Source organism: Ixodes scapularis, unplaced genomic scaffold (assembly GCF_016920785.2).
Source record: "Ixodes scapularis isolate PalLabHiFi unplaced genomic scaffold, ASM1692078v2 PGA_scaffold5__190_contigs__length_132052651, whole genome shotgun sequence".
NCBI lineage: Eukaryota > Metazoa > Arthropoda > Arachnida > Ixodida > Ixodidae > Ixodes > Ixodes scapularis.
In genome coordinates this window covers 77,065,295-77,092,322 of record NW_024609880.1, presented here as the reverse complement: position 1 = coordinate 77,092,322, position 27,028 = coordinate 77,065,295, and the positions used below count along the sequence as shown (strand labels likewise).

The 27,028-nt window shown below is 46.5% G+C and overlaps 1 protein-coding gene across 1 annotated transcript; it reads right to left on the bottom strand.

Annotated features, from left to right (window-relative positions):
- Positions 1-1,532: 1,532 nt before the first annotated feature.
- Positions 1,533-26,713, bottom strand: LOC115333096 (organic cation transporter 1). Its single transcript, XM_042294354.1, has 11 exons — positions 26,669-26,713; positions 23,504-23,857; positions 21,100-21,203; positions 18,769-18,923; positions 16,087-16,255; positions 15,329-15,458; positions 11,404-11,531; positions 10,247-10,461; positions 6,493-6,674; positions 3,843-4,039; positions 1,533-1,764 (listed from the first exon to the last, which is right to left on the bottom strand). Exons 2-11 carry the CDS (start codon positions 23,840-23,842, stop codon positions 1,677-1,679), a joined length of 1,707 nt encoding a protein of 568 aa, XP_042150288.1. The 5' UTR covers positions 23,843-23,857; positions 26,669-26,713; the 3' UTR covers positions 1,533-1,676.
- Positions 26,714-27,028: the final 315 nt, after the last annotated feature.

Here is a 27,028-nt window from a genome sequence, read left to right as displayed (position 1 = left end):
AACATTCGGAACAGTCTTTATTTGAAAAAAAGTTACGTGTATAATGCTCTTGATCTTCGTTACAGCAGCATGAACCATAATGTACGCATGATTAATTACAAGTCAATATGATCAGTCAAAAAAATTAACTGAAAACTTCAGCCTTAGGACATTCCTTTCCCCTGTTGTTCTTTCGTAAAGCAGTAAATGTTTAGTGCTGATCAAAGCTCGAAAGTCGAGAACTTCTGAAGCTCTTCACTCCAGCTAAAAAATAACATCTTCCGGGTTATGCCGGTCTTATTCTTGGATGAATCTGTCGGTGAATTTAGAAACATTTAGACTGCAGACGTTACTCACAAGGGAAAGAAAACAGGGGGGGGGGGGGGGGGGGGGTTGGTTTATGGCGTCAGAAGCTTAACCACCCCCAGCGTACTGAGAAGCGACGGCGTCGCCGACGCCTGCCAGCTTAATTAAATCTCCCGCGTCGACTCGAGCTACTTCGTCTGGACGAGCGTAACACAGAGGGAGCCACAATCCTCTGTCTCGACAGATCTGTGTGCCAGTTCAGCTGCTATTGTGGTGGCGTTGTTGCTGGGCGCCTTCTGATCACCGTGCTTCTGATTTAGGCTTTGTGTAGGGTTGTCAAGGTGAGGGGGCAGGGGGAGTTACAAATTTCTGGGAGGAGTTTAGGGACTTGTGCTCGTGTACTTTGTGTAGGAAATTTTGGGAGTTGTAGGACTCAACCTGTGGGTTTATTGGGTGTTGCGGGTATAGGTATGACTATGAACATGGTGCGATGATTTCCCATGCTAGCCGGTTATTTTAGAGGTGTATTTAATGCACGAATAGGAAAATACCAGATCGCCTGGTAGTCTCCTAGTGGAGGGAAGGCTTCATTCCAACAGGAACGGGAATGACGGGACAAAAGGGTAGGGAAGAAAAAGGATTTATGAGAATGATCAAGTTTCGATGTCTCCAGTTAACTCCTACATGGTACCAGCTACTAAACACGGCCTACGGGAGCGCTTTTTCTGAGAAAACTCAAGACTTGGGAGAATTGTGAATGCCGGCCGTACTTTGATCGGAGCCTAGAGCAGGAAGTCAGATAGCTTACTACTGTGACCATCCCAAGTACCGTGAGGAAAGGAGACGCACCGGATTTTTTAGAGTGCCCATGTTTAATCAACTTCTCTAATCCACACTTTAAGGTTTACCTGTGCGTTGCAGAAAAAGTATGAAAGCGAGATCTTAAAAAAACAAACAGAACTGACGGGATCATTTTGGAGCAACGGTAAACCTTCAGCAGGTTTACCGTCTGCCAACAATGAGCACTGAAGCAGCTTTGTTTCCATTGAACGATCAACGGTTCAGGTGCTTTTCTCTTCTCTGCTTCGTTTTCTTTGATTGGTCTACATATGCGTATAAAATTCCGTGGCTACAAAGATACAACTGGCCCGAGCCCCACCTGTAAAGATTTGATAGCGGATGAATAAATCATGCTGAATATGAGGAATAGAGAAAGGGATATACAAAAACGACAAGCAACAACTTCTAAATCGCAAAGAACATTTATTAACCCGAAGTTTGTATATATAGGGTAGGGAAAGAGAACAGGGGAGGAGGGGGCTCTTGCATGATCCTTGCATAAATAATGCAAGGATCATCACAAAAGCAAGGCGAAACGCATCCAATGACTTTCATGCAATTGTGCTCAACTTAAACGTCGCTGGAGGGTTTACTACGACTGGCGAGTCAGATGCTGTCGGCGTCGTGATCGAGGCCGTCCTGTAATAAAAACCAGTGAATATGTATCACACATAGGTAGGTGACCAATAACAAAGCATTTTTAACGGTTGTCGGCGGCGGAAAATACTTATAAGCTGTTTACCAGATTCCTTGGTAGTGTTTTCTAAGTTTTTTTTTTTTTTCAATAAAAAAAAAAAAAAAAACTTGGGCTTTTTTTTTTGCGGCTCCTGGAGAGTTTAAGCACGCATTTTGATATAGGAAAGAAAATCCAGGAATAACAAGGTACAAATTCCGTTTGTACCCAAAATTGAGACCAGCACTGGGATTCTTGAGTTCGCTGCCAACTTCAGACTGACAACCCCAGAGCAGATTGTAATTTGACGTCTTAATTTCGTAGTAAATGGCGATTACTTGCCTTCTATGCGCTGCGTAGAAGAGAGGGCGCTAAAGTTTGGCTAGTTAAATGGTCGCAAATGTAGTTAATTAAATAAACTTTGGAGAAGAGCAACGAAAACATCACAGTATCACTAATGCATGAATATGCAAGTTTAACTAGAAGTAGCTATTTTAGCAGTATTTTGACATACTGCCCTGTAAAACTAATCATTCGTTTTCTTTTTTCTTTTTTTTCTTTTTTTTTTACATAAGAAAAGGCATTCAGATGGAGGCCCTAAGAATTTGTGAAATGACGAAAATAAAAAATAAAAAAATAAAATAGCAACAAAAGCCACAACTATAGCTTTGAGTTAAAGTCTATAATGCAATGGTGATAGTGAGCGTGACATGAGCCCTTGGAACGGCAAGCACAGGGGCAGCCTTAGGTCTTCGAATAGTAATTTTTTTTTTCTTTCTTTTTTCAGCAACGCAATTCGGTAAGCTGCCTTCGCATATCACTGTTGCTCTATAGGTGCTTTGCAGGAATGTAGGCACAAGGAAACTTTTATGAAGGGTAGGGTCATATATTTGTGATATTTTCTATACCCCGCTGCTGGGAAAGCCGGTCAAGGCCGCGCGTTTGAATGGTGCAACTTTGGCAAGCGTCGTGCAACCGCTGTGACGTTCTATCCATTTGCTGCTCCGTTTTTTTTTTTTTTTAACGGTACAGGAAAAACAGGCCTATCTAACTTAGATTGCGTTTTTATGTAGAAGCAGAATTCGGATGCATGAAATTCGTCTGTCTTTTTTTAATTCCTCAAGCCCGTAGGTCGATCAGATTCAAGAGCCAAGAATTGGTGGTCGTTGTCTTTAGTTCTATATCAGTACTGTGGGTGTATAATCTTTGCAGTGCGAACACCCGGTCCTAGCCATATACGCTGCGAAAAACACCGAACAAACGTGTTAATAGGGAGTTTTCGTATATCGTTTCCGCTGTCCCGCAACGGCTCTCCGCAACCAGCTACGCAAGCCGGAACTCTACAGTCAAGGCCATCGGCGCGCCGGCGCAGTAGCGACTGCTTCGTAGCGGAGGGCTTAGCGGAGGGGGAAACGCGGTCTACGAAAACTCCCTAATACTTTTGACCGTCGTAGTCTAAATGATCGGGCGCTATTCTAACTTGCAAGGCGTTCCAGCTTCACGAGCGTTTGTAAAGCCCTGACGTATTTAAAGAAAACAAAACGCTGTGGCTAGCGTTACGTCCGGAAGGAGCACTGAAACGCCATATACCTAACCCTCCCCCCCCCCCCCCCCCCGCCCTCCTCTGCCTCCCCCGTGAACCTAGGAAAGGCGGAGATTTGGACGTAACTTGGGTTACGTCGGACGTAACGCTAGACACTTCGAAAACCCAAAAAGCCATATTGTTTATAACCCTTGGCGCAGTCTGATTACAGCGTGAAGAATTTGGTACGCAAGAAGTGGGGCCCACACAGTGGACAACGAGGTGCGTATCAAACAACGTTACAATTAAGGTTTCATTATTTATATTCACCGACAGCTTTAAAAACGCAAGTCGTGGCAAGTACCAAGCATCTTATCATCGTTCGCAGACTACAGGACTCTGCCATTAACCGATAAGGGCGCATCGTGTCACCAAGTACGGAGCAGGAACATCACAAGCCACGCCCCTGCATTTATTTAGCTCTCAATGGTCTTCTTTTTTTTTTTTTTTCCGTGCTCCTACCCGCGGTGCCCAGGGAGGCGGCCTTCCGGGAATGCGGGGCAGAAGCAGATGCCCTGGTGTAAGGCAAAGTTTTCTCCGTCTTCGATAGTCTGCGGTAGGGGCTGCCTCACGGAGTCCGGCAGCAAGAACACACACACCGCCGCCACGAACGACAGAGGCCCGATCACGAGGACCGGAAGAAACTTGTCGTATTCCACCTGTTACGAAAAGGGGGACAGAGGAGGTCTCTTCCTTGGCATCGTCATTATACCATAGCCAAATAAAAATCAGAAACGAGCAAGGAGAAGAAAACAAAAAACTGCCACATAATCATGCGTTGCGATGCCGATCACATGTGCTCTTGAAGATATGAGAGACATACTTTTTTATCTATAGAGGGATTGACGGCGAGCTGGTCTAATAGTGGATGCGTTTGCATATGGAGGAAGGGACACCATGTGGAAACAGTTGTGCTGTAATGATTTACATGGACTCGTAATCTGGTTATTCGTGCACTACATAAAACGAGTTATTTCATCTGAGTATAATTGACTAGAACAAGGCGCTATCGTTGTTTCATCGCCATTGTTTATCATCATTTATTATCTTCGAGGACCCGCAATGAGCATTACACAAGGGAGTGGGTAAGCATATAAATATAAAAAAATTAACGGAAGAATAACGCGACACTACAGCTCTGTAATCTAATTTGAGGGGTTAGAGGGGAAAAGGGCAGTAGCTGCTGGAAATATATTAGCGTTACTTATAGAAACCGTCTGGCAGGCAGTGTATTCCCGTCTTTTACTGCCAGTGGTAATGTAGACATTTGATAAAACACTGCGGACGAAGAAATTCCCCGTAATTTAAAAAGAAGACGGGAGAAAATACGCTGAGGAGGTGATAGAGTAGATTCTCTGAGATGGCTGTTGCGATAAAAGATTCAACGAAGAAGAGAAAGCCGGGATACACGGCGGCGGAGAGAAAATGTGTTTAAGTTTGCTGACTGGCGTAATTATAAGCAACATCAACACAAAACGAGTGACAAAAAAATTCTACATCTACCACCAGATAAGGGCACCAACGGTAACTGGATCTATATTGCCTGAAAGCCTTTTCATCGCGTTAGAGCAAAAATTGATTCAGGAAGAAACTGAACAAAAGGCGTCTAGGCGTTTCTTGGGGGTGCAAGACTTCACCGCGCAAGAACCAGTTATGTGGATTATTAGATGTTCACATCAGCGTCAATATAAATTTATGTGTTCAAGAAGGCAAGCGACATCGCCGATTAATGGCGCATATATGCCAGCGTCGCCAAGAAAGCGACTGCCGACAGGGACGAGACGCAAGTGCCGGACGCTGTCGTATGAAGGCTTAGCCTGGCGGTTCTGGAAAGTTGGCGCCGTGAGTGAGAATGGAGGGCTGTCTCCGTTATTCATCACAGAAATAGAAGGGCTACCTACTCCCGCACGAGCAGCAAAGGCCGAGTCCCACTAAAGCGACAAAAAGAAACAACCAACACCAACAAGCTTGTTTGTGGCTTCAGTGGGACTCGGGCATTGTAAATAATCCTAAAAATCGAGTGGCCCATGGTTTTTTTGTTGGGAATATAGGGGGTATTTACTGGATGCCACATTTGAGGGCGATGTTGAGAGCGCATGCTCAGAACGAGCTTACATTAGTAGGCTACTAAGACCGGCAATCTTGATGGTGCGGAATGCACGTCGCAAAAGAACTGTGGAAGCTCGTCATCAGCACGCGCTCAGCGGTCGCGCACACAGCTATGGCCGCCAGTGAATACTCCCTATTCGCGACTCCAGCAAAGCGAACAGAACTTAGCGGGAAAACACTGAACTGGCCGGAACGGGTCCCTTCGCGATTTCTGCTCGTCTCTTCTGGCTTCCGTGTTTACATGTTGTCGGTGGTTTGCGCGATAGTACAGTTCTACCGGTGACTGTGTCGTAACCGTAGTAACGCCTTGTGACCCAGGTTGCTCTGCACGCGACCTACGTAACCGCGTGAGCCAGACATTCTTCTTTCTCAACGTTCATCAGCACCGTGGAAGGACATTGGGCAGTCCTTTCCTCGTTTCCTCGAAGAAAGTCAAGCCTCTGGAAGTTCGCTTAGGTACCCCAACACATCGCCGCAGGTTCGAAACGTGGAAGATAAAACACGGGGTAACCAATTTTGAGCCCAATGCTTACTTGCTGGTGCCCCAGCGTTGTGCGTTGAGCTGGCACAAGGCACGGCCCGACCTGGATCCGACCGCCATATTTGCCCGATAGTGGCGCCCCCTATAGGTCGCTGGAGTCGGGAATATCGGTTCCCAAAATTTGTTTGATCATCTCTAGCAGCCCACGAAACCGCGGCATCCTTTAGTTGCTGGAGTGGAAACCGACAGAAGAGTTAACAAGCAAGAAAATACATGTTAAGCAAATACATGTCATTGCGGTAAAGAAGAATATAAAATCTACTAGGATCGGGAACTTCTATCGTTACTGACAACTTAAGAAACGTGCGTCGGGGCCAGTTTTGAGCATCTCGTTATCGTTCTGCAGCTAATGAGTTTGCGGCATTGGCCGATAACGACGTCGAAGAACGAATCACAGAAGCTTTTGTGTAACAAACCACGCCCTATGTTTTTGGTGTTGTCCGCGACCACAGGATGGCTCACCAGGGATGCCACGTGAGTGCCGGCCAAAGCGCCCAGATCGCATACGAGGGACAGGATCAGCACGACTCTTCCCCTGATCACAGTAGGGAAGATCTCGGATGCGAGCTGGTAAGTGATGTTCACACCTCCGGCGAACGACATGGAACACAGGGCAGACATGACCATAATGCCCCATAGCGAACCTAGGGGAAAATAAATACAAAGAAACCCGAATTGTTTTATGTATTACACTTTAGTTAGCATTGCAATGTTCTATACACTCCGATGCTCCACACTTCACGGGAGTTCCAAAAGAACCACCCGTAAGCCTTCAAGTTGCAGCCAGAGTTTCGACTAGAGCTTTGCGACACTTGGGCTACCAGTTTCAGGATTCCAGGAAGCATATGTTTTCTTCTTTAAAGCTTCAATGACCTCCGTGGAAATTTGTTTGAATTCCAGGAGAGTATAGAGCGCAAGGATATTCTACATTCCTGTCGTGCCGCACAAAATGCGGATTAGAAAGTTGGAAGCCGAAATACATCTATGGTTTCATTAGGTACTTTGATATTATTAGTCAGTGGACGCTCAGAATCTCGCCTTTAAAGTTAGGTTGCCCATACCCTTTAAATGCCATTTTGAACGGTTTATTTAGTTACAAAAAAAAAATATGCTGTTTTTGATAAAGTGAGAAAGGGCAGATAATGTTCATGAAGCGACCCAAATTCTTTGCGACAACAGTTAAAATCTGGATATCTCTTAGGTGGTGCAAAGTCCTTTATTTACAGTTTTGTTTCGTCGCCGATTAAATTCAGTGCGGTACGGTGTTCTACGATACGTCGAGCTTGTTGCGTCAGTTCTTTCCAGCACCAAGAGAATAAAATGCCCGCAAAAGCATAAAAAAGAAATGCCGAAGTCGCAGCTGTTGTTGCGCTGATTCTCGACGAAGTCTGTTAGCATTTAGACAGGGGTTTCGACCCAGCGAAGGATGGGAATTCCAACCTCGCAAAGAGTGGCTCTTCGAAGCTCTCCGAAGACAATAGTTTATGACCGCATACTGTTGTTATCTTTGAAGAGCTTCGAAAGAGCCAATCTTTCCTCCCGCGTGTCGGTGGTTTCGTGCAAACGGCGTCTTTGCTGTGCCCCGGTTTCACGTTGTCGCGTACGTTGTGAATACCGGGGTAGCCAAACCAAGTGCCTACGTCCCGGCGCCATCGTAAGAGGAAGACGCGTCAACAGCGACGCGCCATTGGAAGCGTTCGAGAGGACACTTTTCCTCTCACGTAAGAAGGAAAGTGGACGCAACGAGCCGACGAACGCAGCCGAAGAGCACGGCGGGAACTGCGCCGCGACCTCACGAAAACAGTCCAGTCCAAGCCACGACCGTCCAAACCAAAGATGGCTGCAAGCACCGGGGCAATAAATTCTAACACATTGAAAATGGAGTTTTCGTAGACCGTCTTTCCCCTTTACTCTCTCTCTCTCTGCAATGAAGATGCTGTGCTGCGCATGCGCGCCGCTAGCGTTGTCTGCAGGGTTCGAGACCTCGTAGCGGATTGTGATCACCACCATCTAGAAACTATACGGCCTGCGCGCTTCGTTTTATGACGTCAGTATACGTCACAGCACCTAGGCCACGGTGGGAAGCGCAGTAGTGCGCTAAAGTTACCATGCATTCGTGCAACTGGCACAAAGCTGGGGTGAGAAAACGCGGATGATGAGAGACGAAAAAATCGCACCGGTAGCCATGCTCCTGCTGCACGAGCGGTAACTTTAGCGCTGCACCGTGCTTCCCACGTGCTCCGGGTCTTTTTAATATCGACTGATTTAGTGGTTTCTGATGACGCAAAGCCAATTTTGAATTATAACCATATGTTTCTTTTCCATAATAAAACTTTAATTAACACAATTTAATTCATTGGACAACATATCGTTACGATAAGTCCCATATACTATGTCCCCCTTGCCGTATAGCTCATCTGCACAAATCGAATTAGTGGTGAGTAAAACGGTGCCTACACATAGCAATCTAAACTTTTCGTCAAAGGTGTATTTCACAGGTGGGTTTTATTTTGTAACATTACAAAAACGTAGCTCCTTTGCTGTAAAAAAACAAAAAAAAAAAAAAAAAAAAAAACAGGGCCAGAAACTTGCCGGGTTAAAGGTGGACGACGACGCAGACGACCGAGTCGAGTGGCGGAATGCTACCTCCTTTTTCCGGCTTGATTAAAAAAAAAAATATATCGAGACTGCCCTCCATTAAAATGAACATAACCCTTTTGAAACCTACCTTTGGTTTAGAAAATAATTGAGGACAATGATAGCAAAACTTGAAGTAACAAAAATAAAAGTAAACGCGGCTACGTAACGACGATGCTCTTGCTGCCGACGGATGTCGTCTGCATGTCGTCTGCTTTCTTTCGCTGGCCGTCCACACTTTCCGACGCCAGAGCCGTTTATACTGAGAGAGTTTGGCCTTCTTAAGGAGATTATGACAGTCTGACAACCACAGCAGCGTAGTCTGACAACCGGGGGATGACTACTTCCGTCCGCCATATTGTGGCTCTGACTCATAGGAACTCTACGCGATTTTTCAGGAATGAACAAGACAAAGAGGTAACGCCATATTGTGTTATCACGAAATCCGCTTGTTCTAGCGGCCAACAAGCTCCGCCCATCGGCCAAACTCTCTCAGTATAAACGGCTCTGTCCGACGCTGCTCCCAAACGCCATCTATCAATAGGTGCGCCAAACGCGCCCCACCACTCGACTCGGTCGTTTGCGTCGCCTTCCGCCGTTGACCATGGCAAGTTTTTTGGCCCTATATATACTTTTTACAGAAAGAGAGCTACGCCTCGTAATTTTACAAGGAAGAACCCACCTGCGAAATACATCTATAACGAAGAGTTTAAAGAGCTACGTGCAAGCGCCGATTTTTACGTCCATTTTAGATCCAAAGTGTTTTAAAACATTTTGTCGGTTTTAGCACGCGAGATACCTGCTCAGGCTATTGTGCCCTGTGCTCACTTTGTCTAAAAAATTAAGAAAAAAAAAAAAAAAACGATTATGGCGCTAGTCTTACTTTTATTTCTTGTTCCTAGTAGAGTTAAGAAGCAACGTATTTTAAGGTATTAGTTTTTTTAATGTAACGATTTCTACTTGTTGTCTTCTACGTTAAACAATTTTTGTTAAAATTTAATCGATACAATTTATATATCGCACAAATGTGCATGCCCTGGATATCCGATCACCAGTGGGCATCTGCAGACAGCACTGACAATCATTTGACAACACTTCTAGGGGCGCTTCATCGTCAAGAAAACCCGTTACTTGTTTCAAATAGAATATTTGTTATTGAAGACTTCGGTTTCGTAAAGGTCAACCAAACATTCGCGACGAGGATGTTCTCAGGAATATTGGTCACGATTGCTTTCACTCATTGTTCTTCAACCACAGAGCTGCGGAGTTTCCCTTCGGACTCATAAATGTAGAAACTGCAATTTTATTATCTAGACCTTATTACCCCGCGATTACCTGGGTAGGCAATCGCGGGGCACTTAATGTATCGTCAGGCGGAAGTCACGGGACTACAAATGAGGACGCGTTATGCACGTTAGTCTGGGGAGCGTGGGGGGATGGTGAAAAACGATCTACGAAACCTCCCCGGTGTAGTGAAGACATGAACAAAGTTTTGGAAACCTGAGTCTCATGAAGTATACTTCTGGAACAAGCAAAAAAAAAGTTCGTTTTCGGGTATGGAAGTTGTGTGGCTGCTTACCCGTGCGGAGAAGTCCCATGGCGAGAGCAACCACGGCTCCCATGAGCAAGAAGAGCGAGTTTGGCCACCGACGTCCGAAGGCGTCCAAGGCCGCGATGCAGATGAGATTTACGGGGAACTCAAAGGCAAGGGCCAGCGAGTACGAAGCGTAGATGTCCTCGTTAAGTCTGCCCAGCTCCAGCGCATTGGCGTTGTAACAGAGGCAGATGATGAACCTGGTCGGATAGAAACATCATTCGTGTAGAAGTGAGTACCGCTGCTTGCAGACGGAAAAAGTCTATTACCGATTGGGGTCTTCTTTGCGTTAAGACGGCGTACTATGATATTGTCCATTGTTATGCTCAATGTCAGCTCAGGAAAAGCACGATGTTATCAGCTTTACGCTTATTGGTTCGGGATTCGTACTTCGGCGTTCGTAATGGATAAATTCTGCGATCTTAATGGTCAATCCTATTGACCGCGCCCTGTGTGTTCTTAAATAATCCGTGAATGTAGAGTTTGAGTCGGCGTCGCCTTCAGGCACAAACGTAAGTGCGTGGAGTTTTACTGTCTCTGTACTCCAGGTCACAGGTTAGGGGCACCGTTATAAAAGCCTTATATTCAAAAACGTCGCTTTAGTTACGCGCTTTCGTAGAACTGTTATTAAATGTCGGCGAGTAGGGCTTTGGCGTCTAAGTCCTCATTTGCGCGGCCAACGAGTTGTTATTTAAAAAAAAAAATATTAAATAAAACGTGTCCTGAAAAAAAAAAAAGCTTTTAGGCTCATGGACGGCGTAAAAGGAGCTACACATTCGTTAGAAAGTAACAAAAGCTTTAAAGTCATCTGAATGAAATGTTAGAAATAAATTTCCGGAAATGCGCAATAAAAATAGGACACTTAGCGGAGGTGCATGAAGGCGAGTGGCATAATCTAGTTATTCGGACAGCCATTGTCGATTTCAAATTTCTAAAAAAATTGCATCAAGATCTTATATATGGCAACAAGCATAAATTTGTCTTTGTTGCATTTTCTGGCACTATTGACTTTGGCGGACTCTTATTTCCCATGTTCCGCAATTCGTAAACACACGCAAAAAAAGAAAAAAAAAAGAACGTGATTTGTGTATCTTTTTAAAATGCCCACTGAACACGGAGCTAAAACCAAACAAAGCACTTACATGCCAACGTATATGAGGAGCGTTCTTCTTCGAATGCGAGGAGATTTCAAGACGGCTAAGCTACTTTCCAAAAACGACGGGACGGCCTTGTCTGATGATGATTGTAAGTTGACGTCACTGAGAGGGAACTGCGATTGAGTAAAACGTTCATGAGCTCACATGCATGTAAAGTAAGAACGTATAAATTGTGCAGTCATTAAAAATTAAACCTGCGTAAGCTTCATATAATTTATTGCCGCTCGAAAATAAGTACTTAAACAGGTTGCAAACGTTCAGTTTTATAACAAGACGTTTGACTCTAACAGCTTAGATTACATTTGCATTTCGTTTTAAGCTACTGAAAAACGCTTTTGAGCACGGTGGAAGAATAGAAAGGTGTCTGAACGGCGCCGGCCCGAGCAAGTGTGCCGAAGGTTCGCTCGTATTTCTGACAAATGCCGTGAGATGGCGCAGCATGGAAGGGGCCGATGAGAGCCAATTGAGGAGTCGTCCTTGTTCGCACACATTTGCAAAGCCGCGCTTCGTGGAACCGCTCCTGCACGAAGGCCTCAAACAGACAGTGCTCCAGCCGGGAGATGCCTGAACCACAAGCAGACTTTTGCCGTTCTGGCTGGTCTTGTTCAGACATCGCTCTCTTCTTTCACTCTGCTTTTTGGGCGCAGTGAAAGCGGACGCCGTCATTTATATATATTGACGCTAACTAGGCTGTTCAAGATTAAGATTAAAAAACGAGCGTGTTGGTAAATACTTAAACACCGGAAAGAATAAACACAAATTCGGGACGCAAACAGACGATACAGCTCTTTCATTTTATAACTCTCAACGACATTTATTTCGTCTCCGTTCAAACGACGGCCATCGCTGGGGAGGGAGCAGAGAAGGAAAAAGGGGGGGGGGGGGGGGGGGTGGAAACGAAGGAGGGGAAAAAACGGGTTATTCGCGGCCTTCCCTCAAGGCCTCCGGTCCCCTCCGCCCAGTTCGGGACGGAGGAATTTTATCTCCCTGTCGGAAAGGGCCAGAGAGGCCGAGGCGACGTTAGTTACCGAGCTCTTGATGGCGTACGATTCGGCGACTTCCCTGCCAAATCTCTGCCGGTGTGCTTCCAATACGCGCGTACCTTCGTATCGGGCGAACAACCCTCGCACGTCATACGGTGTACAACTATTGGGTGCATGGAGTTGTCGGGGGGTTCGCTCACCTCCCGCGAGTGTTCCCTCACGCGGTCATTTAGGCACCTCCCGGTCTGCCCTATATACTCCCCGCCACACGAAAAAGGGATGGCATAAACCACCTCCTTCCTGCACTTAACAAACTGCTGTCCGTGCTTCTTGTTGCACTGGGTCGTGGAGGGCGGGGTATTCACCATTCTGCACATTTGTTGAAGTTTTTGCCTGCAGCTAAACACTACCCCTACCTCGAAGCGAGAGGCGAGTTCCTTGAGGCGATGTGCGGTGTTGTGCGAGTAGGGGATAACTGCAAAACGTTTTTTGCGAGGAACAGGAGCGGCTGGCGGTGCCCGGGAGGCGGGGATCAGCGTCTTTAGAATATTTGCCACTAAGTCTTCAGGGTACCCTGCCCTCTTTAGCCTCTCTGTCTGTAGAAGCACGCCGTGCGCGGAGAGATGGGGGCACGACCTGGTTCCAGAGGATTTTAGGAGCGATTTTACGAGGCCCCGTTTAACTGCTTTGGAGTGGGCACTCGTGAAGGGCAGTACCGGCTTTCGTGTGCGCTGTCTAAACTCCCAGCATATCCCATCAGAGCGCATCTTCAGGTTCAGGTCCAAGTATTGAAGACCGTCTTCAGACGGGTCCTCTCTCTTAAAGGAGAGTCCGGTGGGGCTCGGAGCGAAGGCCTCAATGACAGACTCGGGAGAGGTCTGCTTCGGATACACGATCAGATAATCATCTACATACCGGAACACCCGGCTCTCCGGCGAGGTCTCCTCTATTCCGCTTCTAATATCCCGGTCCACATACATCAGGAAAATCTCGCTCAGCACAGGGGCCAGACAGGAGCCTATGCAAACGCCTGTCCTCTGGGTGTCAACGCTTCCCTCGTACCCCACCAGTGTCGAGCGAAGGTACAACTCAAGGAGAGTAATGAAACCGCTAACAGGTATTCCCGATGAATTCTGAAATTTGCAGGCTCCATGTTCGTGAATGGCGTTGTTCACGGACTCGAATAGAAACTTGTTGTCTGGACTGTAGAACATGTCGTCTATGTCCAAAGAAAACATTGCTCGTGGTGTGGGAGAGTCATGCAGGGTCTCAAGTTGGGCTATCAACTCAGTGGAGTTACTAACACGGAAAGGCTGGGAGAGTGTCATGGACGACAAGTTTCCGAGGAGGAAAGTGGCCAAGTTCTTCTGCCAGCATCCGTTTTCGGAAATAATGCTGCGAAGCGGGACACCGGGTTTTTGTGTCTTGGCCGAGAAGAACGCAGTGAGATACTGTTTAGCTGGAGAGGCGATCGCGTTCCTCAGGGAGGGCAGGTTTAAACTCATGCAAAGATCTTTGGCTTCGGACCTGAGGGACCCCGAGGGTCTTCTTTTTAACTTTATAAAGTTCTTCCACAGGGCGGCTTCCACCTTCTCATCAAAACATCCCTCGTCCACGATGACGAACACTCCCGATTTGTCCGACTCCAGTAGTTTCAGCTTGGAGCTTCGGAGTTCCTCTACAGCCGCACGCACCAAAGACTTGCCTGGCGGAGGAGGTGGGTGGGCACACACGGCCCTAACTGCAGACCCAACGAAGTCCTGGCGGTCCTGTTCCGGGATGGAGGCGGCGACTTGGTAAACGGAGGCCAGCTGATCCACTCGTGATCCGGGCAGGTCAGGAGCAAACTTGGGTCCGTGCAAAAGGAGTCGCACGGTGTCCGGAGAAAGCTGCTTGTCTGAGAGGTTCACAGGAGGAACCAGCCTAACGGGTGAATTCCCCTGATGAAAGGAGCGGAGCTCAGCCAGGATCTTGATCCAAGCAGAGTCCAGGAGACGAACAGCGGACTGCTTGATGAACTGGTACGACGGGTGTGAGCCGTATCGCGGTCCGAAGAGCGCTGTCATGTGGCCGGGAAGGATCCTACTCATCAGCTGCAACTCCAGCGATATCTCCTTCCTCGAGATCTGCATAATCCTGTAGCTTGATGCCCAGTTGTCGGAGTGGAATCCCAGAAGCAAGTCGACCGATAGATGGGGCCTGCTCTTTCTCAAACACAGCCCAAGTGCTCGGAGACGTAAACACAGAAAGTTCATTTTGGAGATGAAACAGGCGGCTTGGAAGAATTTGTTAGGATCAAACACGGTTGGGCCGACGTTCGGACGAGGACAAGACATCTAGCTCACAAAACTTGATTAAGATTAAAAAACGAGCGTGTTGGTAAATACTTAAACACCGGAAAGAATAAACACAAATTCGGGACGCAAACAGACGATACAGCGCAGGAATCGGCCTGCTGTCAGGAATTAGCCATGCTGTCTAGAGTTGGTGACAGGTTAAGAAATCACTGACACATGACCCTCAAGAGGATTCACATTGCTTCACCTCCAATCGCTTTCAATTGCTATTCGTGATGATAACAAATCAAGAACGAAATTCTGTCAACATGGCAGTGTGCGTCCAGCAATTAGGCAGTCTGGGACGCCAACATTTTTGTAGCGTGTTTTCTACTTTTTACCCTAACCTTTACCTTTCTGGGTTCGCGTCACAAAGTCGTGACGGTCTCCACGTTTTTTCACAGGGGTTTTTAGCAACGACATAATATAATTCAGTGGTGGCATCATCATCGAAATGTTCAGTGCACGATGTAGCTTAAGCGGTAGCTGGAAGAGATGTAAGCAGGGTCTTCTTTGTTCTGCCTGTTTATTCTTTCTCCTTACCTTAATTTTGTTCGTCCAGTTTTATATTTCATCCAGCTATGTACTTACCTGAAGCTGCCTGGTGAGGTCTTCCTGAGAGACCGTGTGACCGTTGAAGCGAGCAATCTTTTCAAAGTGGACGAGTGCTTGGTCCTTGCGTCCCACAGACAAGAGCCAACTTGATGACTCCGGCACCCAACTGAGGAGGCAGGAGACCACGACATGTATGATCTGCTTAAACGGCTGTGGAACTGCCCCCTCCCCCCAAATTTACTTTTCTTCGTGTAACATTTTTAATACTTTATTAAATGGCAGAAAACACAGTCCGTTTGCACCTTCTGGCGCGACAGTAGACCCGTAGAAATTGTGTGCGTCTTTCAAAGGGGGCGTGGACATTTATACAATTAGTCTTTCGCCAATAATTAGGGGTGTGGTCGCATCTGGTTCGCAGAAAGTTCGAATCAAATTATGCCGCGTCATCTGAATCTATAAGAGTAAAAGGGCAACCTTTGTAGCCACCGAAAGCTCAATAAACGCAGGGCATGGTAAATATGGGCCCGCTTTTTGCCACGCGATTTGTTTTTCAGTGTTCTTATTGGATAAGGCTTCAATCTTATTAGCTGCGTAGCAATAATAAAGCTTTCAAGATGCGCCACGCTGTGCGCTTCTTGAGTTGTCATTGAACGTAAAATGCAATAATCTTGTGCTTTAGAACAAAAATACATGAAGAATCGGATGTTTACTGTCGCCCGACTTTCGGCGTGTCAGTTGTGTGCTATCAACTCGCGCAAAAAGCGGATGAATAAGCCACAAAAGCTCCGCCTTACCACATGACGACGACCATCAACGCGTCCACGGCGGTGTTGGTAAGCATGACTCCCCTCCAGCTTTGCAGTAGGTAGGCGTACCAGGGCAACGCAGAAGCCATCAGGGTCCAAGACAGGGCCCAGATGAAGGACACGAGCGTTCTCCTTTCGCAAACCGTGTACTCCATTACTGCGCAGTAGAATACGAGTTCGATCGCGCATTGTCAGCACCGCCTCGAATAATCAAAGCCTGCGAACATTGTCGTCTGCGCCCACGTGACAACACACTCGGATGATGGCGACCAGCAATTGGGCCAAGCCCGACGCTGATGGTCTTTCGACGCACTTACTGGACTCGAGGTCCAGCCCAACTCTGACGCAGCACTCGTGTTCAGTTTGTGCTCGCGCTATAGATATTAACGTAATGACGTGGAAATTATATAGGATATAGACCACGGTGGAAGAAGTGAAAGGTGTGTCCGAAAGGAGCCGCCTCGCCACGGAGCAAGTGTGTCCACGTTTCGTTCCCATTTCTGAAAAACGCCGTGAGATGACACAGCGTGACATGAGCTCAAGGAACCGTCCTTATTCGCTCACACGTTTCTAAGGCCGCGAAGCGCGAGACCGTGCCTGCTCGCCGAGCCCCAACCCGGCAGCGCCCCGCCGATTGGAGGCCCGAAGCCAGAGTGGAATTTCGACCCCCTTTCTGGAACTTGATTCGAAACCTCTCTTGTTCCACCGTGGCATGGGCGTTGAATATTCTAGGCGAAGTTAACTTGTAGAGACCCTCCGCGGCCGCTCCCTTGGGTCCCGTCTTCCCTGCTTCCCCCTCGCCTCCGCGACCGTTCTCCCAGGCCAACCTCCCGCGCTCTCCTGGATCCCCGGAGCCTTATCACCTGGTGTGTCACCCCCGTTCATGGATCGCGGGGGTGGCACGTGAACAGGTGAACTCCGGACTGATCAGCGGTGGACGGACGGCCGGACGGACGACAGCGACGGAGGACGGGGACTCTTCGACTTTGTGAGTCAGTAAACCGTTTTGACCGCGCACTGTGTTGGGTAACTTCTTGGGGAGCGAGCGAAGCACGACCCGATCGGGCGTCGATTAGGTGACGACCCACAAACGTTGCTCGGGAATGGTTGATGGGCCACCACGGAAGAAACCTGGCCAGTGATAAGGTTTTGTCCCATTAGCGTAACCCCCCATCGTCCCTGTGAAAAGCTTAATTTCAAGTGCAAAAGGAGCCCTGAGACGTGATTCGCTATCCTGTCTTTGAAGGTAACAGTGATTGTTTCACCGATGTGATTCTCGAGGTACTATAATTTGTCTCCCCTTATTGTCAGAGCACAGCCAAAGACTCAAAGACACAGAAACATGGACGCACGTGATTATGTACCCAATCCCAATCGTAATAACTCGATTCGATGCGCTACTATGAACCTGCGGCTATAGAAACACCGACAAACATGCTAAAAACTTGAGTTCGCCGCTCGTTCACTGCGCCTCATTGGGTTAGCTGATGATATCGCAAGCACATACTTGATTGACACCATTGGGCTCGTTAGACAATTCCAATAATTGCCTTCTGCGCACTGCCATTTTACTGCGATATTAATGCGCTAGCATTATTGAGCTACTCATCGCAGATTTCTGTCTATCTGGTATCTGGCCTCCTAATGCGCAGTAGGCATGAGCAGAAGACTCTTCCAGCTCACTGTGCTTACACCCCATGCGCCGCGCGTATGCGGAGCCTCCGGCAGTACGTACCCCTTCACATTCGAACCCTCTTCGAGGGACCTGACGACCTTGAAGTCGTCCTTGACGCCGTCCTCGACATTGTCCTAGAGGTCGTCTCAGACGTCGTCTCTTTCGACGTCCTCCTCGACGTCGTTCCTGAGGACGCGTCCTAGAGGTGGTCCTGAAATCGTCCTAAAAGTCGTTCTTGAGGTCGTCCTAGAGGTCGTCTTTGAGATTCCCCTCAAGGTCGTCCTGAAGGTTGTCTTTGACGTCGCCTGTGAGGTCTTCCTATTAGTCATCCTAGAGGTCGTCCTTGAGGTCGCCCTAGAAGTTGCCTTAGAGGTCGTTCTAGGTGTCGTCTGCGACGTCGTCCTCTTGGACGATGTCGAGGACGACGTCCTAGAGGACCACGTAAAAGACGAAATTGAGAACGACCCCAAGGACCAACCTCTAGGGCGATCTTAAGGACGACTCTAAATTTACCGGCGAGTTCCCCCGTTAAATTTAGCGGAAAAATTGACGTCGCGACCTATGCGCAAATGTAGTTTCCCCGTTTAATTTGGCTGTGTGCAACGATAAATGCTCTCGCATTCATACATAATCACCCGTGTGGTTTCTAAAAATTTGCCTCGAACATCAATTTGCTGCTCCGTAATTTTGTCCGTCCGGGACACCGGAGGTTTCGTCCGTCTAGTCCCCTGTGTTTAGTGGCAGTTAGTCGTGGTTCTCGCCTTTCTCTTCTTTTTGTCCACTGGGTTGTGGAGGTGTTCCGACCATACGCAGTAGCTCCTTTCAGCAGATTATCAGACGCTACGCATCCGTTCACAGCACGTGGTTCACAGCCCAGTGATTCGGCATTTTTCACCCGAGGGATAAGCGCTGCAAAGGTGCGCGGATGTATTGTTTCCCGGTTGTCTTCAAATAAAACCAACGACGATTGTGCACTTTTTAAAGACGTCGCTCACCGATGATGAACGCCGTGTCGGATACAGCCTCCGAACCCATGCCGGTGAAAAAACGTAGAGCTACGAAGCTCTGGAATCCAGTGAAGAAGACCCCCAAGACATTGCCGAGGGCACCGATCATCGTTAGCATCATGGATATCTTCTTTCTGCCGATTCTGCGAGGAGAAAGTCACGTGAATGTCACCACGAATTATAAGGTTGTTGAGTAAAGTTGAACTTAAGGCCTGTAATCACTAACAGCTTTAAAAAAAAATCAAGGCGCGGCGAGTTCCGCGCATCTTGTCATCTCTGAGCAACCAATCAGATTGTGGCATGAACCGAGAAAAGATTCGAAGAACCAATCACGAAGCAAGAAGAGAAAGGATGATAAGTCACATCCTGCGTTTCTTAGAGTCGCTATAGTCCCAGAGGTTACACGAAACAGGGTTTTTCTGATTCTGCATTGCTTCAAAACTTATGCAAGTGCCACTTGAAAATAAAAACGTTACGCGGAAATCGCGGCTGTCGCTACGCTGATTCTCGACGAAATGCGTTAGCATTTAGCGCAGGGGTCCCGACTCAGCGAAGGATGGGAATTCCAACCTGGCAACGTTCCGTATACTGAAGTCTTTGGAGAGCCAGTCCATCTGTTCTCCCGGGCGTCGGCGGTTTGGGATGCGGCCACGACAGCTTCCCACGACCGCCGCGTATCTTTCCTCCTGGGGGTCGGCGGTTTCGCGCAAACGTTGTCGTCGCTGCACCTCGGTTTGACCTTATCGCGTGCGCTGTGCCACCGTCACAGCCAATCCATCCCCTCGTGTCCCGCTCCCGCGGCGTGTAATTGGAAGCGTGCCAGAAGACTCTTTCTCTTTTGTAAGAGAGCCAGTGGAGGCAACGAGCGAACAAATGGCGCGAAAGAGCACAGCGAAACCGCTCCGCATCCTTACGAGCCCCGTACAGTCCAGTTCGAACCACGACCGTCAAAACAAAAGACGGCTGCATGCCCCAGGGCAATGAATGCCTAAAGCATCTAAATCTACAGAACATTCGCGCATCAATAATCTGTGGCGAAGCTGGTTTTGACGGGTTCAGCATTTGTATTTTTCGAGTGTGCTAGAGTCTTGTGTAGCGCTTCTGTGGTTTGTTCACAAAATCGTCTCACTTGTCAAGCAACAGAAATAACAAAAGAACGCTGCAGCGTTGGCCTCTGCGCAAAGATGGTCCTAGGCCTAAAATCGGTAATTATTAACAAACCTCTCCTCATGTCGTACTCGAAGCAAATGGATCACCGATACAATCTAAACAACCACTTATAGCATGTAAGCGTCAACTCCTCACACTTCGGCACGGTTTTAGGGGCGGTCAGTTAATTTAAGTGTGTAATCCTTTAAATTCCGGTGAAATATGACGTCCGGATACCGTAACGATTTCAAAAGTGAATTATCTGTGTGCTTTGACTAAAGAAAGTCATAAGTGTATCAAAACGTTTGACCCAGCGTCGCACGAACTAATCCCATTTATTTCATGATCAACTTGTAATACGAAAGAAAATGTTTTGCTCCGGTTAAAATAATGTTTTACTGAGAAACATACCACGATTTAATAAATGTCTACGCTTATATATGTAACTTCAGAGATTTCACAGGAACCCGCTCTAAGTACGTATTTGTTAATTTATTATTTAGCATAAGACATCGCGGGAGCTAGATATATCAAAATTTCTCTGTGGTTTATCTAAGTGTTTTCTTCGTAAGAGATCTAACTATTTATTAAAAACAAAGATAGATATTGTGTTTCCTCGATAAATGCGCCTGTTGTAATAAGTGTCGCAAAACGCATTAAAATAACAACATTACAACTACATTGGCTTTTTCTCCAGAGACGATATTTTGGAGTGCACTGTAGAGAATAGTCTTCATGGCACGTTCAGCTAAATAACGTTACCTCGTCACCTAATAGCAGGTTACATTTTTTTTCAGACACACCTTTGGAAAATGGAATTTCAAAGTCAAGACCTTATATTTGACAATTGCATCGAGGCTGTAATCTGGATAGCACAAGCTACCTGGTAATCCAATAATCCACTTGTTCATAACATTCTATTTCAAGAATTTCAACAATGCATGTTTAAGTAGATCTTCATCTAAAGTTCTATTTTTATTTTTATATTTCGCATACATTTTAAATGAAAGCAAGCTCGATCCTTAGATTTAACAGTGTTTGCATAATTTCCTAGAAAGCGTATATTGAAAAAAAATATGTAAAAAACCAGGAAAACAATAAAACAATAGCACGAAAAATGGTATATTGTTGGGACACAAATATTTGTTCAAGTAAAAAAAAAATGAGTACCTATCTGAAAAATATCCAGCGATAAGATTGCCTGTCATAGAACCAACCCAATAAGCTGTGTGAACGGCATACATCTTCCGGCTTTCACCGCAGACCCACTGGTTCTGCAAGAAATAACAGTAGGACAGCTGTAGCTTGACGCCATCACACAATCTGGAACGTATGAACGATATTTGCCGATTTCGTAAGCTGTATCTGAACGCAGTTCACGCAAGAAGTCAAGATGACACACAGAGTTGTAGGGGAAGAGTGATAATCACAGACACAAAGAAATTGACAAACAAGCAATCATTTGTAAGGACGTCGATATGAAGGTGAGAATGATAAGGAGTTACATAAAAATTCCAAGAGATGGCCAAAGGTGTAACATTCAAAATGATGCTGTCCTGTGAAATGTAGACGGCTTATCTGCTGATTCTTTGGGATTTCGAAAATAGCTTGTCAATACGTTACCATTGTTATGAATAACAAAATTTTAGACATTGTAACTCTGGAGCAAGGGGACAAGAGAGCTGTCAAAAATTGCAGTGAAGCTTCCGAGTTGGCCAAACCTACGTCCCAGTGAATTAATTGTTGTGATGTTCGGCAAGACACTGAAATTGTGTAACGAAAGAGACGTTTATAAACGTCTAGGTAAAGGAGTCGTTCATGGTTTCCCGGAATAAGGATTGTTACCCTATTAGAAAGCTTCTTAACACTTACATTTTTTTTTTGTGGCTTCTTTTTTGTTTCCTTTTGCTCTTCGAACTAGTGACCCCGGGTCGGTCAACGCAGAAGGGAGTAGGGGCAGGGTGGCATTCAAAGTAGTGTTTAATGTTTCCCTGTGTCCCTTCGACCGAGTGTCCTCACGTCGGTTGCGGGAGAGTGGGTGTAGTCGAAGTGCTCATCTTGTTCCTTTGTGATTTTTTTTTTTTGGTATTTAATTGCAATTTTATTTTGGGGTGGCAGAGACAAAAGGTGTTTTAAAACACCTGACCCTGGTCCCGTACTCCATACAAGTTTCGGAGCGGCGTAGCTCTTACAAAGAACACACAGTATGTATTCAAATGAAACGTAAAAACCAAACAAAAATAACGAGACAGGTGTACGTTTCTAACACAATGAAACAACTCAAAATTTCCACACAATATTGCCTACATGCTCGAAAATATAATCCGTTATTCTTTTTATAAATGCATCTGCAGATTTTGGTATTGTTGATATATCGGAACTTTGTGGATGCATGTTTAGAAGTCGTGTTAATTGCTGCTATGTTTGTCATAATTAGTACGTATTTGACCTCTATCATATTCCACACGTCTTAAGCTGTTGACGCCGTATTATTTTGAGAGAATTGAAGATTGCTTTTGCAAGGTTTAAAATTATTAACTGTTGGATAGTAAATCAATTATACTTCTTAAAATAAATGTATGTGGTGATCATTATAGCACAAACATGTAATGAACCGAACTGCGTTTTTTTAGTACTAAAAGTTATTCAAGTTTGCTTTTTGATATTGTTCCTCATACCAATAAACAGTAATGTAGATGAGAAAGCACAAGTGCACAGTATAGTTCGACTCTTAGGCCATGTTGGTGTTAAAAGTCTTAGTTTATGTAATATGCCGATTGATCGTAAGAGGGTTAAATTTAGTTTAGATACTTGAGTTGTCCAGTGCAAACTCTCGTGAAACCGTACACCCAAGAACTTCATGGATTTAACCTTCTCTAATTTGTTAGGATTAAATTTTATATCGATGTCATAATTAAGTGCCTTATTTTTTGCCTTGAAAATGATATATTTAGTTTTAGAAATATTTTATTCGAGCTGATTTGTCACTAGCCAGGTGTGTAGTGTGACCTCCAGGCAGCGTTGTTTCCTGATGGTTGTGGACCTATATAAGAATTTTTTTTTTAAACAAATCTTTCGTTGAGTTCGGAGCTTCTTTTCTGTCCGTCTCTTGTCTCCTTCTCAAGGGTTACCATGTCTATCCCGCTTTAACCTCGACAAAGTCTTGCGTTGCAAAAACATTAGTATTTAATCTTGGCACGTAATTTTGAGGAAAGCCCAGCGCTAAGTTTGGTCAGTATTTATTTATCAATTTGAGTTCGTTCCCTGGGGCTGTTTTTCATAGGCCGCACCGCTAAATTTGTTACACCTTTCCTAGACACCTGACTACCAAAATATTCTTGATGTGAGAGGCAAGAGCTTGAGATGGAACTGTCTAGGTGATCTGCATCGAACTAAAAACTTAATATATTTCTGGTCACGTACTTTGTGAAACACACACACACACACACAAACGGAAGGGCTGCAAGTCACACTCAAAGAAAAATGAATGAACTTGAGCAATTACTGAACTTTTTTTTTTTATTCACGTCACGGCTTAGAGATGTGAGAATATGCTTATGCATATGTTGCGTACCTCCATGGTAACCGTAGTCAGGAATTCCGTGTTGTCGTACCTCCATCCAGCTGGACAGGTCATAGCGTCGTCTCCTGACATTGTAGCGTTCATGTAACCACCGCCTTGCAAAGGAATCATCATCTGGCATTTTCCCCTGGGCAATGATGTCACGTCCACAATACTAGCATTGACGTCGTTTTGAAAACACCACTGACTTGGCGGAGTGACGTGCACGAGCAAGTTGCCCATGTAACAGAATACGGCGTGCCATGCGCTGATGACCAACAGGGCGTTTAGGATGGCCTTGTTGAACAAACCGTAGCCTCCGACGGACTTGAGGGCCTCTTCGAAATCCATGGTCGGATGCCTCTCCTGGAAAAGAAACGTAATGGGTCGTCAGTAAAAAGAACAAAAATATTATACAAGCATAATCATGCCGACAAAGGCCGTGGAGAACAAAATGTGCTGAGCGCAAACTACCACCTCGCAGAAGTTCATGTCACATGACTTGACGCCACATGGCGTGGTCACCTGACTTCATACTCCCCGCTAAATTTAGCGGGGCGATTAACGCCACGCGACGATAATTTCCCCGTAAATTAAGCTTGAAAATGGGCGCCACGTGAGAATATTTTCTCCGTAAATAAAGCAGGAAACTTGACGTGATGGTTTTCGTGACGGTTCTTGGTGACAGTTTTCTCGTGCATTCGGCTGGTAAAACACATTATTTATTAATTAAGACACAATAGTGCATAGCGAGACATCTGACACACTCAATGCAAGGTACGTCTTCTCTGCTTGTCTTATGTTCCGGGGGATTTAAGCCAGTGCATATAAAATATTGAAGATTGTAGGTTGCTTTGGCGTTCTGATATCTTTATCAGGAAAAGCTGTTTAAAGGTGATTGGAACGAGCCCAAAAGAGAGTCTTTGGTACATCCTGTCGTGGATGATAACGTGAGATGAAACAAACAAGCAATTAAACAAAAGTCTTCATATTTTGACAGTATCTACAACTTTTGGGAATAATATAAAAGATTAAAAAAAAGTGTTCACAAGTGTCTAATGACGTGAAACAGTAATTTAGACTCACAAAAACACATTTCCGCGACCTTTATTTCAAATCGCGCGACCGCAAGACGATTGTCACGGCTTCGACGTTGTAACTGTATCTTTTCTGTGCAATCCTTCAGCTCAAGCGCCGAAATACGATCACCACTGGGTTTTTGGCCTTGCAATGTGTTTGTCATCAAGATTTATATTAGGTTGAATAGAGTAAAAAAACCTTTCTCGCACTGAAATGAAACATTAACTAAATTTTGTGGGCCCAGTTTTTTCTTTACACTCTAGTCGCAACTGTACCGCCTCACACGAATGGCAGATAATTTCAGAAAACAATATTTGCTGCTGGAAACTGCGCTCCTCACACGGTCATTCAGGCAAACGACATGCGGGGTATGCCGTGGATGACTCCCTTACTGGTGTCTTCGGGTGCAGTTATGTAAGCCGCCGCCTCGTAGTCCTCTGTGCTCATCCGGATGTTGGTCATTTTGCTGTATTTGAGGGCGTTTTCCCTGTTGGGCGTGCTCATGGTGAGAATATTCTGACTGATGTTCACGCGCAGCGTATCGCTGGACGCTTCGTCGGAGCTGATCGCCGCTGCGCGCAGCAGGCCTTCATACGCGCGGCAACAGTCCGCAGCTGCAACGCGTCGAAGCCGCCACGCGGGCGAAGGATGACCTTGAGGTTCTCCGCCGGCAGCTGCGGTTGTCTCGGCGCTCCCGCCGGCCGGCGTAGGGGCGCTCCTTGGTTGTTGCTCCGTCGCAGCGATGGCTGCTCTCGTGGCTTTTCCGGAGGCGGCTGTCCTCGGGTTTTTTTTATCGTACGTAGTGAGCCATCTCGGCCCCTGCATGGTTTCTGACGAGATGTCTTCGGCCTCCACTTCGATCACTTCCATGCTTCGGGTTTGTCGGGGAGTGGGGGTTGCGTCCGTAGGGCACGTGTCACGAGGCACGTGGCTTGCGCAACGAGCACGTTCTCGGAGACGTTGCGCGTGGTCTCGGGGCTCGAGGTTTGGCGCTGCTGGGTAGGCTTATTCCGGCGGAGGTCGCTTTGTTCCTTTCGGGATGAGCGATTTCGTAAATATATACTCACGTACTTGCGGGTGGTCTCTCTCGACGCCGCTTCATGAATTGTGTCGACTGTTACGTGGAAATAAAATATTCGTTTGCTGGTGGTCCACCAGAAGGCGATGGGGGTGTGCGAACGGGTTTCCTGTGTTTCGAGACAGGGGGCTCGCTCCACTGATCTTGGAGGAGGCGAACGTCCCTTCTCGGGCCCCACGGAGGGCCTAGGGCCGATGAGGAGAGCGGGGAAGGAAGTGGGCCAACGCGTCACAGCTCGGAGCGTGAAGCGAAAGTTTGCGCTGGTAACATCCTGGGCTCGATCCCCACCGCCCCCGCCCGTTCCGATCTGGATGAGTTTCATGCCGGCATGCATTCGTGTAATCACTACAGCGTGATGCATGTTAAAAACCCCAGGTTAGCGGTTATGCTGCACTGGCCAATTTCTCATCCACAGCTAAGAAATCGATCACCCGTTGAGGCGTACCGAGATCAAGGCTGTATAAACATACAAAGCAAGAATTTTTTTTTTTTTTATGAGGAGAGCGATGGATTGAGAGCTCAACAGGGAACTCTGTGTGTTAGCCTTGCTGCCCGGCTACGAAAACTCTGGAGAGCCCTTGCTCCTCGGTTTTCAGCGGAGACGACCAGGTTGTGTTAGCCTTCGGGCGGGCCACGCGGTTTGTCGAGTTGCCGGGCCAGGACTGCGCCACCAGACTATAAAAAATGTAATTTAGTCATCTTGTGTCCTTTCCGCGATTACGCGAAGAAATAGTCGTGACAGTACGATGTAGATGACGTGGGGCTTCGAAGCGAAAATCCGCGGAAATTGCATGCTAAACAGGAGCCCATATAAATCACGTTCGATCCGGTGCAGCGTTGCCAGCCCCTCTTCTACCCTTCCAGAAGATTGCTTCTCAAGTTTTCCCTACCAGCTTCATCTATTTCCGTGCTTTGTTTGCAAATCGTACTTTGGTGCCTATACACGTCCAAGCTGTGCTCAAATACTGAAAACAAAACAAAAAAAACCTACGTGAGTGCAATAATGTCTTTGAACTTACCCAGTGCCCAAGACGATGACGGCTCCTCAAATAACCGAGGGAAGAGCTCGACCTCACCAATCCTCAGTGTATGACGTAAACTAAAACTAAAGAGCTGAAATACACATAGCTCGGTACATCAAGACAGCAACTGTATATCCGTGCCCAGAGTTTGAAGACAACGTTCCGTAGGTAGTGTGCATCCAGTAATAGCATGGCTTTGAAGTTGAGTTCTTGGTACCGCGTTGCCTTTCCCTTTTATATCTGCTAACAATGAAACGTACGAGTACCTCGTCGTTCGCCGCTCGTTTCATTCTGTTTTCTGATACATAGAGCGCTGCGCAGCAGCAGGAGGCTGGCCTGGCTGACGACTTCGGAGCG

Coding starts and splice junctions, on each gene's coding strand:
- LOC115333096 (XM_042294354.1), bottom strand. CDS start 23,842: ATGGATTTCGAAGAGGCCCTCAAGTCCGTCGGAGGCTACGGTTTGTTC. Junction 15,459..16,086: donor TTGATGGTCGTCGTCATGTG/GTAAGGCGGAGC, acceptor CTGCCTCCTCAG/TTGGGTGCCGGAGTCATCAA. Junction 11,532..15,328: donor ACCTCACCAGGCAGCTTCAG/GTAAGTACATAG, acceptor ACTCAATCGCAG/TTCCCTCTCAGTGACGTCAA.